The sequence below is a fragment of the Manis javanica genome, chromosome 11 (genome assembly GCF_040802235.1).
Source record: "Manis javanica isolate MJ-LG chromosome 11, MJ_LKY, whole genome shotgun sequence".
Classification (NCBI taxonomy): domain Eukaryota; kingdom Metazoa; phylum Chordata; class Mammalia; order Pholidota; family Manidae; genus Manis; species Manis javanica.
In genome coordinates this window covers 18,525,449-18,540,053 of record NC_133166.1, presented here as the reverse complement: position 1 = coordinate 18,540,053, position 14,605 = coordinate 18,525,449, and the positions used below count along the sequence as shown (strand labels likewise).

Here is a 14,605-nt window from a genome sequence, read left to right as displayed (position 1 = left end):
TTGCCAACATTCTGCCAACAATTCTGTTGATCACTTACCTTTTTGATGCTAGCCATTCTTCATGAATGAGGTGATATTTCATTGTGCTTTTGATTTGCCAGTCTTGAGCATCATTTCATGTACCTATTGGTAGCTTTATGTATGTTGCTTTTGTATTCTGAAAATTACTGAATTCATTGATTATTCTAGCAGTTTTTACTGGAGTCTTTAGAATTTTCTATATGAAGATTTTATCATCTGCATACAAAGACAGTTTTCTATCTTTCCTATTTGAATGCCTTTTATTTCTTTTTTCTTGTCTGAGCTTTTTTCTTGTCATAGTACTTGTAATACTACATTGAATAAGAGTAGTGAGAATGGGCACTGTTGTCTTTTTCCTGATCTTAGAGGAAAAGCATTAAGCCTCTCAACTCTGAGTATGATGTTGGCTGTGTGTTTGTCATGTATGGCTTTTATTGTGTTGAGATGAGTTCCTTCTGTACTTGTTTCTTAATGTAGGTGTTTCTTGCTATAAACTTTCCTCTTGGAATTGCTCTTGAAATTAGCTGAATCCCATAAGTTTTGGCATATGTGTTTCAAGATTTTTAAAATTTACCTTTTGACTTTTTCTCTGCCCCATTAGTTGTTTAGGAGTGTATTTATGTTGTTTAATTTCCACTATTTGTGAATTTCCATTTTTCCTCCTGTTACTGATTTCTAGTTTTATACCTTTGTGGTCAGAAAAGATACTTCATATGATTTAAATTTGTTAAATAAAAGTGAGGCTTGTTTTGTGACCTGTCCTGAAGAATGTTCTGTGTGTCTTGAGGAGAATGTGTATTCTGCTGCTCTTAGATGGAATGTTCTGTATATGTTGTTAAATCCATTTCGTCTCAAGTGTAGTTGAAGTCCAGCTTTTCTGTATTGATTTCCTGTCTGGATGATCTATCCATTGTTGAAAGTGGAATATTGAAGTCTCCTACTATTATTGTATTGTTGCCTGTTTCTCCCAGTAGATCTGTTAGTATTTGCTTAATATATTTAGGTGCTCTGATGTTGCATGCATATATATTTACAATTGCTATATCCTCTTGATGAATTAGAATTAGCCCTTTATTATTACATAATGATCTTTGTCTCTTCTTAAAGTTTTTGGCTTGAAGTCTGTTTTTCTGATCTAAGTGTAACTACCTATACTCTCTTTCTCCATTTTACTCTTTACTTCTGCTTGGGTTTTTATTATTTCTTTGCTATTCATATGTAAGCTTTGTTTTTGTAAAGGTAAGAACAAAAATCCAATCAAGATCCATTTCCTTTTGTGTTTTACTAGAAACATAGAAACTAAAAACATAACCACAAAAACGAAATTTACAAAGTCATACAAAATGTAAGCTACAATTTATTGCTATTTAATTCAACAGATAAAATTAACTCATTTCTGTATTTTAGCTTGTCATAATGTATCATCCACAGACCAAACTTTCAGTAGCATTGGTATAGACTGCCTTCAACTAATTTTTTGTTTTGTCTTCGAGGTTCTTTTTGAGGTATTTTCCCCTTTTTACCTTTATAATTTAGAATTTCCTTTAGTGGATGTTCTGGTTGCAAATTCTTAGTTTCATTTGTCTAAAGGCATCTTTATTTTATTTAGAGTCTTGTAGACAATTATTTTCCTTTAGTATGTTGTAAATATCTTTTCATCATTTTTGTGAGAAGTCACCTATTTAATTTTTGTTAAGAGCCAACTGCATGTATCCTTATTTAAAGTGGTCTTGAATAATCTAATCTGCTTCTATTTTTTCCTATAGGGAATACAGTGAGTAACCTGATTATGATTATACCTCCAATTTTTGGTGCAATCCAGAGTATTAGAGATGGACTGGAAAAGCGGTACATTGCTTCTTATTTAGCACTCACAGGTAGGTGTAACACTTCATCTAAAATATGATATACCATATTCAGATGGGCTGCTTTTCTCATTCATTCCTATAATTGGCTCTCAATTTTGTGTTATTACACAACTTAAACACATTCTGGAACTTCTGTATTAAAATTCCACAAATCTTATTAGTAAATTGAACTGCATTTTGAATAAATTTTTTTTAAATCACAAAATATTTTAAGCATACAGAAGAGACTATAGATAACATAGCCATGTGTCTTACCACCCAGTTTACACCTAATGCTTTACAGTATTTGTTTCAATCTTACTTTTTCTTTTTAAAAAAATAAGCTACTGTAGGTAAAATTGAAGCTGCCTTTATATTCCTGCCTACTTTAATTCCCCTCATCCTTCCAGCTTACCCTTCCAGAGTTGACTTCTGTACTGAATTTGATTATCATTTTCTTACAGTTTTTGTATTTATATTACATATATATGTAAATTTAATGTAAATGTGGTTCACAAATTTTTTTAACTTTTTGTAAAGGATGCTGTAACATACCTAACCTTCTGCAACTTACTCAAATTCGTCTACTTTCTTTGAGCAGGGACTGTGTCTTGGTTATCTTTGTATCTCTATTGTCTGGCAATTTTTGGTTCTCAATAAGTGCTGGATGGATGGATGAATGAATGCTAACAGAGCCTAAGATGGGAAAATGACCCATCATATTCTTATATTATCATTATAAAGATAAAAATAGCAAAGAAAGTGGATTCTAGTTTGTTTCTTTAATATTGCTTTCTAAACTGTGCACAATTTCTTTTTCTTCAGCTCAAGGTAGGTATTATTTACACATGGGCAGAAGGGACTCCTAATTACCACAAAACTGTTAGCTGTAGCATATCATATTATTTAGTATATCATACCATAAATAGATTGATCTTTAGATATGAGAGACTTTAATTTCTGAATTGGTTTCTCATGGGCATGATGTTTTAAGAAAGTTACTTGGAAAACTTGTGCACAAACTTAGCCCTTTCCTTTATTCCCTGAGATGTTCTAAGAATGTTTATGAGAGACAGAGGGGAAAAAGATGGCGGCATGAGAAGAGAGGCAGAAACCTCCTCCCAGAACCACTTAAAACATGAAAATATAGCAAATACAGCTAATCCTGAAAGAGCAACCCAAAGACTGCAGAACAGACTGCCTACTTCTAGAGAAAGGAGAAGATCTCACAGAAAAGTGTAAAGTAGCAAAGACTCGATCTGGCGGGACCCAAGCCCTCCCCCCACCCCATCTCACAGGGAGGAGGAAGAGAAACAGAGTGGGGAGGGAGTAGAAGCCCATGACTGTTAACACCCACCCCTGGAGATCTGCTCTGGGAACATGAACCCACATTACCTGGTGCTCTGGAGATTAGAAGGATTGGAAAGCAAAGAACAGGCAGAATACTCAGAGAGACTGAGATTCTAGTCGCTTGTGGAGAACAGGTAGCCACAACTGGCCGCTCTGGGACAAAAGAAAGGCATGCATGTTGAAAGACTTCCCAACAGCAAGAGAGGTGCTAAAGGGTCTAGGATTATGCAGAGCTTGATGCTCAGAAGAAAGGACAGGTGGACAAAGTTGTGCTGGCACACTCAGCCCAGCAGGTTGGGAACTTTCAGGAGCTTCAGCTATTCCATTGCACTGGCTGACAGTGCAGCACAGAGGCCCCCTACTGTAATATGCAGCCTGTTGCTCCTTTCTCCCAGAAGGCACTGATCCACGCACCTGCTGCCCCCACCATTGTGCCAGGCCAGCTGAAGGGCGGCCCTGCCTATGGCAGCTAGAGGGGCGTAATGCAGAGGATCCTCCCTGTGCGCTTGGCCCACTGGACCTGGCATTACAGGGAGACACTGCAGCTGGGAAGCAGGAGAGAGCTTTTTCCTCCCAACAGGTGCCAGCACTGTGTGCCTGTGACCCACACCATCGCTCCAGATGCTGGGAAGCTCCAGAGGGTAGAGCTTCTGGGCACTAGAGGGCATCACCTACACAAAGTTATTATTCCAGAGTAATCATTAGAAATATGAAACAGCAAAAAATTTTGTACAAACCACAATCCCTCAAACACCAGAAAGAGGGCTCAGTGAAACTGAAAATCACCAGTCTTCTTGATAAAGATTTCAAAATAAAAATCATAAACATGCTCACGGAGCTACAGAAAAATATTCAAGACCTTTCAGGGAGGGACTTCAAGAAAGAGATAGAAAATTTGAAAAATACAGTATCTTAAATGAAACATATAATAGAGGGATTTAAAAGCAGATGAGATGAGGTAGAGACAGTAAATGAAATAGAAATTAGAGAACAGGAATACAAAGAAACCGAGGCACAGAGAGAAAAAAAGGATCTCTAAGAATGAAAGAATAATAAGAGAAATGTATAACCAATCCAAATGGAACAGTATTCATATTAGGGGTACCAGAAGAAGGAGAGAGAAAGGGATAGAAAGTCTCTTCAAGGAAATAATTGCTGAAAACTTCCCCAATCGCAGCAAGGAAATAGTCTCTCAGGCCATGTAAGTGCACAGATTTCCGAACACAAGGGACCCTAGGAAGACAAAACCAAGACCTATAATAATTAAAATGGCAAAGATCAAGTACAAGGGCAGAGCATTAAAAGCATCCAGAGAGAGAAAAAAGATGATGTACAAAGCAAAGCCCATCAGACTATAATCAGACTTCTCAGAAGAAACCTTGCAGGCCAGAAGGGAATGGCATGATATATTTAATGCAATGAAACAGAAGGAACTCCAACCAAGAATACTCTATCTGGCAAGATTATCTTTTAAATTTGAAGCAGGAATTAAATAATTTCCAGATAAGCAAAACTTAAGGGAATTTACCTCCCACAAACTGTTTCTACAGTGTATTCTAAAAGGACTGCTACAGATAGAAGTGCTCCTAAGGCTAAATAGATGTCACCAGAGAAAATAAAACCACAGTAAAGGAAGTAGACCAAGTAATTACTAAGCAAATGCAAAATTAAATCAACTACCCACAGTCAGTCAAGGGATACAGAAAGAGTACATAAAATAACACCTAATATATAGAGTAGAGGAGGAAGAAAAAGAAGAGAGATAAAAAAAAGAATCTTTAGATTGTGTTTGATATAGTGTAATAAGCAAGTTAAGTTAGACTGTTAGATAGTAAAGAAGCTGCCCTTGAACCTTTGATAACCATGAATCTAAAGCCTGAAATGGCAGTAAGTACATATCTGTTGATAATCACCCTAAATGTAAATGGACTGAATGCACCAAACAAAAGACACAGTTACTGAATGGATAAAAAAATAAGACCTGTCTATATGCTGCCTACAAGAGACTCACCTCAAACCCAAAGACATACACAGACTAAAAGTAAAGGGATGGAAAAAGATATTTCATGCATATAAGAGGGAGAAGAAAGCAGGAGTTGCACTACTTATATTAGACAAAATAGACTTCAAAACAAAGTAACAAGAGACAAATAAGGACATTACATAACAACAAAAGGATATAACCATTATAAGTATCTATGACCAACACAGGAGCACCTAAATATGTGAAACAAATACTAACATAATTAAAGGGGGAAATAGAATGCAATGCATTCATTTTAGGAGACTTCAACATACTACTCACTCCAAATGACAGATCAGCCAGAGGTAAAATAAGTAAGGAGACAGAGGCACTGAACAATACATTAGAACAGAAGGACCTAACAGACATCTACAGAACAATGGACCACAAAGCAACAGGATACACATTCTTCTTAAGTGCACATGGAACATTTTCCAGAATAGATCACATACTAAGACACAAAAAAGCCTCAGTAAATTCAGAAAGATTGAAATTGTACCAGCCAGCTTCTCAGACCACAAAGGTATGAAACTAGAAATAAACTATGCAAAGAAAACAAAAAGCCTACAAACACATGGAGGCTTAACAACATGCTCCTAAATAATCAATGGATCAATGATCAGATAAAAATAGAAATCAAGCAAGCTGTGGACACAAATGAAAAGAACAACTCAATACCCCAAAATCTGTGTGACACAGCAAAGGCAGTTCTAAGAGGAAAGTACAGTGCAATACAGGCTTACCTCAAGAAATAAGAGCAATCCCAAATGAACAGTGTAAATTCACAATTAATGAAACTAGAAAAAGAAGAACAAATGAGGCCCCAAAGTCAGTAGAAGGAGGGACATAATAAAGATCAGAGCAGAAATAAATAAATTGAGAAGAATAAAACAATAGAATCAGTGAAACCAGAAGCCGGTTCTTTGAGAAAACAAACAAAATAGATAAACCCCTAGCCAGACTTATCAAGAAAAAAAGAGAGTGTATACACATAAACAGGATAAGAAATGAGAGAGAAAAATCACTGTGGACACCACAGAAATACAGAGAATTATTAGAGAATACTATGAAAAATTATATGCTAACAAATTGAATAACCTAGAAGGATTGGACAACTTTCTAGAAAAATATACCCTTCCAAAACTGATCCAGGAGAAAGAGAAAATCTGAACAGACCAATTACCAGCAATGAATTTGCATTGGTAATCAAAAAACTACCTAAGAACAAAACCCCTGGATGGCTTCACTGCTGAATTTCATCAAACATTTAGAGAAGACCTAACACCTGTCTTAAAGTTTTCCAAAAATTAGAAGAGGAGGGAGTACGTTGAAACTTATTCTATGAGGCCAGCATCACTCTAATACCAAAACCAGGCAAAGACCCCACAAAAAAATAAAATTACAGACCAATATCCCTGATGAACACAGATGCAAAAATATTCAACAAAATATTAGCAAACAGAATTCAAAAATACATCAAAAAGATCATCCATCATGATCAAGTGGGATTTATTCCAGGGATGCAAGGATGGTACAATATTAAAAAATCCATCAATATCATATACCACATCAACAAAAAGGACAAAAATCACATGATCATCTCCATAGATGCTGAAAAAGCATTTTACAAAATTCAACATCAATTCATGGTAAAAACTCTCAACAAAATGGGTATAGGGGAAAGAAAGTACCTCAATATAATAAAGGTCATATGAACAAGCCAACAGCCAACATCATACTTAACAGTGAAAATCTGAAAGCATTTCCTCTAAGACTGGGAACAAGACAGGATGCCCACTATCAATACTTCTATTCAACATAGTAATGGAGGTTCTAGCCAAAGCAATCAGACAACACAAATAAATAAAAGGCATCCAGATTGGCAAGGAAAAAGTTAAACTGTCCCTGTTTGCAGAAGACATGATATTGTATATGAAAAACCCTAAAGATTCCGCTCCAAAACTACTAGAACTAATATCTGAATTCAGCAAAGTTGCAGGATACAAAATTAATACATAGAAACCTGTTGCATTCTTATACACTAATGATGAACCAGCAGAAAGAGAAATCAGGAAAACAATTCCATTCACAGTTGCATCAAAAAGAATAAAATACCTAGAAATAAAACTAACCAAGGAGGTGAAAGACCTATATCCTGAAAACTACAAGACACTCATGAGAGAAATTAAAGAAGATACCAATAAATGGAAATAGATCCCTTGCTCATGGATAGGAAGAATTAATATTGTCAAAATGGCCACCCTGCCTAAAGCAATCTACAGATTAAAAACAATTTCTATCAATATAACAACAGCATTCTTCAACAAACTAGATCAAATAGTTCTAAAATTCATATGGAACCACAAAAGATCCCAAATAGCCAAAGCAATCCTGAGAAGAAAGAATAAAGCTGGGGGGATTATGCTCCCTGACTTCAAGCTCCACTACAAAGCCACAATAATCAAGATAGTTTGGTACTGACACAAGAACAGATCCATAGATCAATGGAACAGACTAGAGAGCCCAGATATAAACCCACACATATATGGCCAATTAATAAATGATAAAAGAGCTATGGATATACAATGGGGAAATGACAGCCTCTTCAACAGCTTGTGTTGGCAAAACTGGACAGCTACATGTAAGAGACTGAAACTGGATTATTGTCTAACTCCATACAGAAAAGTAAACTCAAAATGGATCAAAGGCCTGAATGAATGTAAGTCATGAAACCATAAAACTCTTAGAAGAAAACAGGCAAAATCTCTTGAGTATAAACATGAGCAACTTTTTCCTGGACACATCTCCTTGGGCAAGGGAAACAAAAGCAAAAATGAACAAATGGGATTACATCAAACTAAAAGCTTCTGTATAGCAAAGCACACCATCAGCAGAACAAAAAATCACCCTATAGTATGGGAGAATGTATTCATAAATGACATATCTGACAAGGGGTTAACATCGAAAATATATAAAGAGCTCATGCCTCAACACCCAAAAAGCAAATAACCTAATTAAAAAATGGGCAGATGATCTAAAGAGACACTTCTTCAAAGAAGAAATTCAGATGGCCAACAGGCACATGAAGAGATGCTACACATGGCTAATTATCAGGGAAATGTGAATTAAAACCACAATGAGATACCACCTCACAGCAGTTAGGATGGCCAACATCCAAAAGACAAGGAACAACAAATGCTGGTGAGGATGTAGAGAAAGGGGAAGTCTCCTACACTGTTGGTGGGAATGTAAATTAGTTCAACCATTGTGGAAAGCAGTATGGAGGTTCCTCAAAAAACTCAAAATAGAAATACCATTTGACCCAGGAATTCCAGTGCTAGGAATTTACCCAAAGAAACATGATCCCTGATTCAAAAAGACATATGCACTCCTATGTTTATTGCAGCACTATTTACAATAGCCAAGATATGGAAGCAGCCTAAATGTCTATCAGTATATGAATCAATAAAGAAGATGTGTTACATATACACAAAAGAATATTATTCAGCCATAAGAAGAAAACAAATCCTTCCATTTGCAGCAGGGATGGAGCTAGAGGGTATTATGTTCAAAGAAATAAGCTGGGCAGAGAAAGACAAGTACCAAGTGATTTCACTCATTTGTGGAGTATAACAACAAAAGAAAACGGAAGGAACAAAATAGGAGCAGACTCATAGACTCCAAGAAGGGACTAGTGGTTTCCAAAGAGAAGAGGGGGGGGGTCAGTGTGGAGGGAGGGAGATGGGGATTAAGGGGCATTATGGTTAGCACACATAATGTAGGGGTGTCATGGGGAAGGCAGTACATCATGGAGAAGACAAGCCGTGACTTTATAACATCATGCTCAAGGACAGTGACTGCAGTAGGGTGTGTGTGGGACTTGATAATATGGGCGAATGTAGTAACTACAATGTTGCTCATGTGAAAACTTCATAAGATTGTGTATTAATGATACCTTAATTTTAAAAGGAATGTTTATGAAATACTGACAAATCACAATCAGTAATAACAATAAGAACAAAAGGATTTGAAGGACTTCGAGTTGCACTTGGTTAGTGGGAGCTTCGTATGTTTGAATTTGTACATTCATCCTCCCAGAAAACCATAAAGATCAAGAAATAATGTAAATAAATCAACACTTAACCCACATTTTCAGCCTGATTAGGAAAAAAATACTATTATAAACTCCAAATTGCTTTTAAATAATAAATAAATACCAAATTCTAACAATTGTCTTTGATGTTTTAGACTTGGGGAGGTTTGAGGAACCAAATGGAGAAAGAGGATAGAGGAGTTGAGGGTCAGGCTGATTAAAACACCAGTAGAAAGAGAAAGCTTCCCAATAAATGCAAAATTTCTAGAAACAACCAAAGACCTGATAGATTATAGTACTGCCTAAAGATATAGGTATGTGAAACCAAAGATGCCAGTTTTGGAAGGTTGTCAGTTCTGGGAAAGAGATCAATAGAAAGGGGTAGATATCCTTTGGAGATGTGTTAGTGAAAGGAAAGAAGCAAGTTAGTGTGAAAGGAATTAAGATCATACTGAAACAACAGTTACATCAGATCCTGCCTTCCCTTCCCTTCCCCTCAAATAAATAAGTAAATATAAAAAAGACACTGAGAAGAATCCTTGGAGACTGGACTAAAGATGGCAGTGTGAAAGGTTGAGACAGTGGCCTTTTCCTAAAACCACATATAATACAAAAATATAATTAATACAAACTAATCCTATAAGAGCAACAAGAAAGAAGGCTGTGCCAGACTGCATACACCTGGAGAAAAGAACAGATATCAGGGAACAAGGTAACATACCAAAGCTGTGACCCAGTGGGACCCAAGCCCTTCCCCCACTGCAGCTCACTAGTGGGAGGAAGAGAAATGGAGCAGGGAGGGAGTGGAGGCCTGGGACTGCTGAACACCTAGCTCTGGAGATCTGCTCTGGGAGCACAAACCTACATTGCATGGTGCTCTGGTGATTCGGGGGTTGGAAAGCTAAGACAGGCAGAATACCTAGAGAGACTGAGATTCCAGCTGCTTGTGGAAAACAGGGATCCATAGCCAGCTTCTCTGGGAAAAAAGAAAGGCAGGCAGTCTGAGAGACTTCCTATCAGTGAGAGGGTTGCTAAAGGGGCAAGGATTGCACAGAGCTTACTGCTCAGAAGAAAGGACAGGTAGACAAAATTGTCTGGGTGCACTCTGCTCAGCAGGTTGAGAACTTTCACTCTCTTCAGGTGCTCCAGCCCCCTGGCTGACCGGCAAACCCTGTCCTGGTGTCAGGCCAGCCAGAAGGAAGCCCCACCTACAGTAGCTACAAACACAAAGCATAGAGCCTTATACCTGTGTGCTCAGCCGACTGGTTCTGGTAGTGGAGACAGGTATAGCAGCCCGGAAGCAGGAAACAGCTTTCCTCCCCCCAGGCACCAACACTGCTCCCCTGCAACCACCAACATTTCTCCAGGGGCTAAGCAGCTGCAGAGAGTAGAGCTTTCCACCAGGGGGCACCACATATAAATATGAAACATCAAAGGAACCTGGTCCAAAGCAAAATCATACACCAGACAAATAGTCGAAAGAAACTGATCTCATGAATCTTCCTGAAAGACGTTTCAAAATAAAAATTATAAACATGCTCATGGAGGTACAGAAAAATATTCAAGAACTCAGGAATGAATTCTGGTCAGAGATCCAATCATTAGAGAACATAGTGTCAGAAATGAAACATACAATGGAAGCTTTTAAAAGCAGATTAGATATGGTGGAGATGAGAAATGAAATAGAAATTAAAGAAAAGGAATATAAAGAAGCTGAGGCACAGAGAGAAAAAAGAATCTCTAAGAATGAAAGAATATTCAAAGAACTGTGTGGCCAATCCAAATGGAACAAGATTCGTATTATAGGGGTACCAGAAGAAGAAGAGAGAGAAAAATGGATAGAAGGTATTTTTGATGAGGTAATTGCTGAAAATGTCCCCAGTCTGGGGAAGGAGAACGTCTCTCGGGCCATGGAGGTGCATAGATCTCCCAACACAAGGGATGCAAGGAAATCAACATCAAGACCTATAATAATTAAAATGGCAAAGAATAAGAATAAAAACAGACTATTAAAAGCAGCCAGAGATAGAAATAAGATCACATACAAAGGAAAACCCATCAGGCTATGATCAGACTTCTCAGCAGAAACCTTACAGGCCAGAAGGGAGTGGCGTGATATATTTAATGCAATGAAGCAGAAGGGCCTTGAACCAAGAATACTTTATCTGGCAAGATAATCTTTTAAATTTGAAGGAGAGATTAAACAATTTCCAGATAAGTAAAAGCTGAGAAAATTTACGTCCCACAAACTGTCTTTACAGTGTATTTTGGAGGGACTGCTATAGATGGAAGTGTTCCTAAGGTTTAATAGCTGTCACCAGAGGTAATAAAACCACAGTAAAGAAAGTAGAATGGTTAATTATTAAGAAAATGCAAAATTAAATCAACTACCCCCAAAGTCAGTCAAGGGATAGACAAAGAGTACAGAATATGACACCTAATATATAAAGAATTGAGGAGGAAGAAAAAGGAGGAGAAAAAAAGAACCTTTAGATTGTGTTTGTAATAGCATATTAAGTGTGTTAAGTTAAACTCTTAGATAGTAAGGAAGTTAACCTTGAACCTTTGGTAACCATAAATCTAAAGCCTTCAATGGCAGTAAGTACATACTTATCGATAATCACCCTAAATGTAAATGGACTGAATGCACCAATCAAAAGGCATAGAAAGTCACTTAATAGATAAAAAAAACACAAGACCTATCTATATGCTGCCTATAAGAGACTTACTTTAAACCCAAAGACATACACAGACTAAAAGTGAAGGGATGGAAAAAGATATTTCATGCAACTAATAGGGAGAAAAAAGCAGGAGTTGTAGTACTTGTATCAAACAAAATAGACTTCAAAACAAAGAAAGTCACAAGAGACAAACAAGGACATTACATAATGATAAAGGGGTCAATCCAACAAGAGGATATAACCATTATGAATACCTCAACACAGGAGCACTTATGTATCTAAAACAAATACTAACGGAATTGAAGGGGAAAATGGAATGCAATGCATTCATTTTAGGAGTCTTCAACACTCCACTCACTCCAAAGGACAGATCAACCAGACAGAAAATAAGGAGACAGAGGCACTGAACAACACATTAGAACAGATGGACCTAACAGAACTCTACACCCAAAAGCAGCAGAATACACATTCTTCTCAAGTGCACATGGAACATTTTTAAGAATAGATCATATACTAGGCCACAAAAAGATCTTTGGTAAATTAATAAAGATTGAAATTGTACCAACCAGCCTCTCAACAAAAGGTACGAGACTAGAAATAAATTACACAAAGAAAACAAAAAAAGTCCACAAACACATGGAGGTTTCACAACATGCTCCTAAACAACCAATGGATTAATGACCAAATAAAAACATAGATGAAGAAATATATGGAGACAAATGACAATAATAATTCAACACCACAAAATCTGTGGGAAGCAGTGAAGGCCGTGCCAAGAGGAAAGTATATTGCAATACAGGCCTACCTCAGGAAAGAAGAACAACCCCATATGAACAGTGTAAACTCACAATTAACTAAACTAAAAAAAGAACAAATGAGGCCAAAAGGCAGTAGAATGAGGGACATAAAGATTAGAGCAAAAGTAAATAAAATTAAGAAGAATAAAACAATAGAAAGAATCAATGAAAGCAAGAGGTATTTCTTCAAGAAAATAAACAAAATAGATAAACCCTTAGTGAGACTTATCAAGAAAAAAAGAGAGTCTACACACATAAACAGAATCAGAAATGAGAAAGGAAAAATCACTACAGACACCACAAAAATACAAAGAACTATTAAAGAGTACTATGAAAAATTATATGCTAACAAACTGGATAACCTAGAAGAAATAGACAACTTTCTAGAAAAATACAACCTTCCAAGGTGGACCCAGAAAGAAACAGAAAATCTGAACAGACCAATTACCAGCAGTGAAATTCACTTGGTAATCAAAAACCTACCTAAGAACAAAATCCCTGGACCAGATGGCTTCACTGCTGAATTTTATCAAACATTTAGTGAAGACCTAATACCCATCCTCCTTAAGGTTTTCCAAAAAGTGGAAGAAGAGGGAATACTTGCAAACTCATTCTATGAGGCCAGCATCACTCTAATACCAAAACCAGACAAAGACACCACAAAAAAAGAATTACCAATATCCCTGATGAACATAGATGCAAAAATACTCAACAAAATATTAGCAAACTGAATTCAAAAATAGATCAAAAAGATCATCCTCCATGATCAAGCAGGGTTTATGCCAGGGATGCAAGGATGGTACAATATTAGAAAATCCATCAACATCATCTACCACATCAACAAACAGGACAAAAACCACATGATCATCTCCATAGATGCTGAAAGAGCATTTTACAAAATTTAACATCCATTCATGATAAAAACTCTCAACAAAATGGGTATAGAGAGCAAATACCTCAACATACTAAATGCTATATATGACAAACCCATGGCCAACATTATACTTAACAGTGAGAAGCTGAAAGCCTTTCCTTTAAGATCAGGAACAAAACAGGGATGCCGACTCTCTCCACTTTTATTTGACATAGTTCTGGGGGTCCTCGCCACACCAATTAGACAACACACAGAAATAAAGGGCATCCAGATTGGTAAGATGTTAAACTGTCACTGTTTGCAGATGACATGATATTGTATGTAAAAAACCCTAAAGAATCCACTCCAAAACTACCAAATCTAATATGTGAATTCAGTAAAGTTGCAAGATACAAAATTACTACACAGAAACCTGTTGCATTCCTATAAACTAATGATGAACTAGCAGAAAGAGAAATCAGGAAAACAATTCCATTCACAGTTCCATCAAAAAGAATAAAATGCTTAGGAATAAACCTAACCAAGGAAGTGAAAGGACCTATACTCTGAAAACTACATGACACATGAGAAAAATTAAAGAAGTTACCAATGAATGGAAACACATCCTGTGCTCTTGGATAGGAAGAATTAATATTGTCAAAATGGCCATCCTGCCTAAAGCAATCTACAGATCCATTGCAATCCCTGTCAAAATACCAACAGACATTCTTCAATGAACTGGAGCAAATCATTCTAAAATTCATATGGAACCACAAAAGACCCCAAATAGCCAAAGCAATCCTGAGAGGGAAGGATAAAACTGGGGGGATTATGCTCCCCAACTTAAAGCTCTACTACAAAGCCACAATAATCAAGACAGTTTGGTACTGGCACAAGAGCAGACCCATAGACCAATGGAAGAGACTAGAAAGCCCAGATG

General features: G+C 36.8%; 1 protein-coding gene across 3 annotated transcripts in view; it reads left to right on the top strand.

The window, feature by feature from the left end:
- The window catches only part of ACER3 (alkaline ceramidase 3), a 177,008-nt gene that overhangs the window by 58,280 nt on the left and 104,123 nt on the right, over positions 1–14,605 (top strand). For all 3 annotated transcript variants that reach the window (XM_073215990.1, XM_037010619.2, XM_037010620.2), the window contains exon 2: positions 1,788–1,898. In XM_073215990.1, coding sequence (XP_073072091.1) covers positions 1,788–1,898 — 111 coding nt within the window. The remainder of the gene's footprint in view (positions 1–1,787; positions 1,899–14,605) is intronic.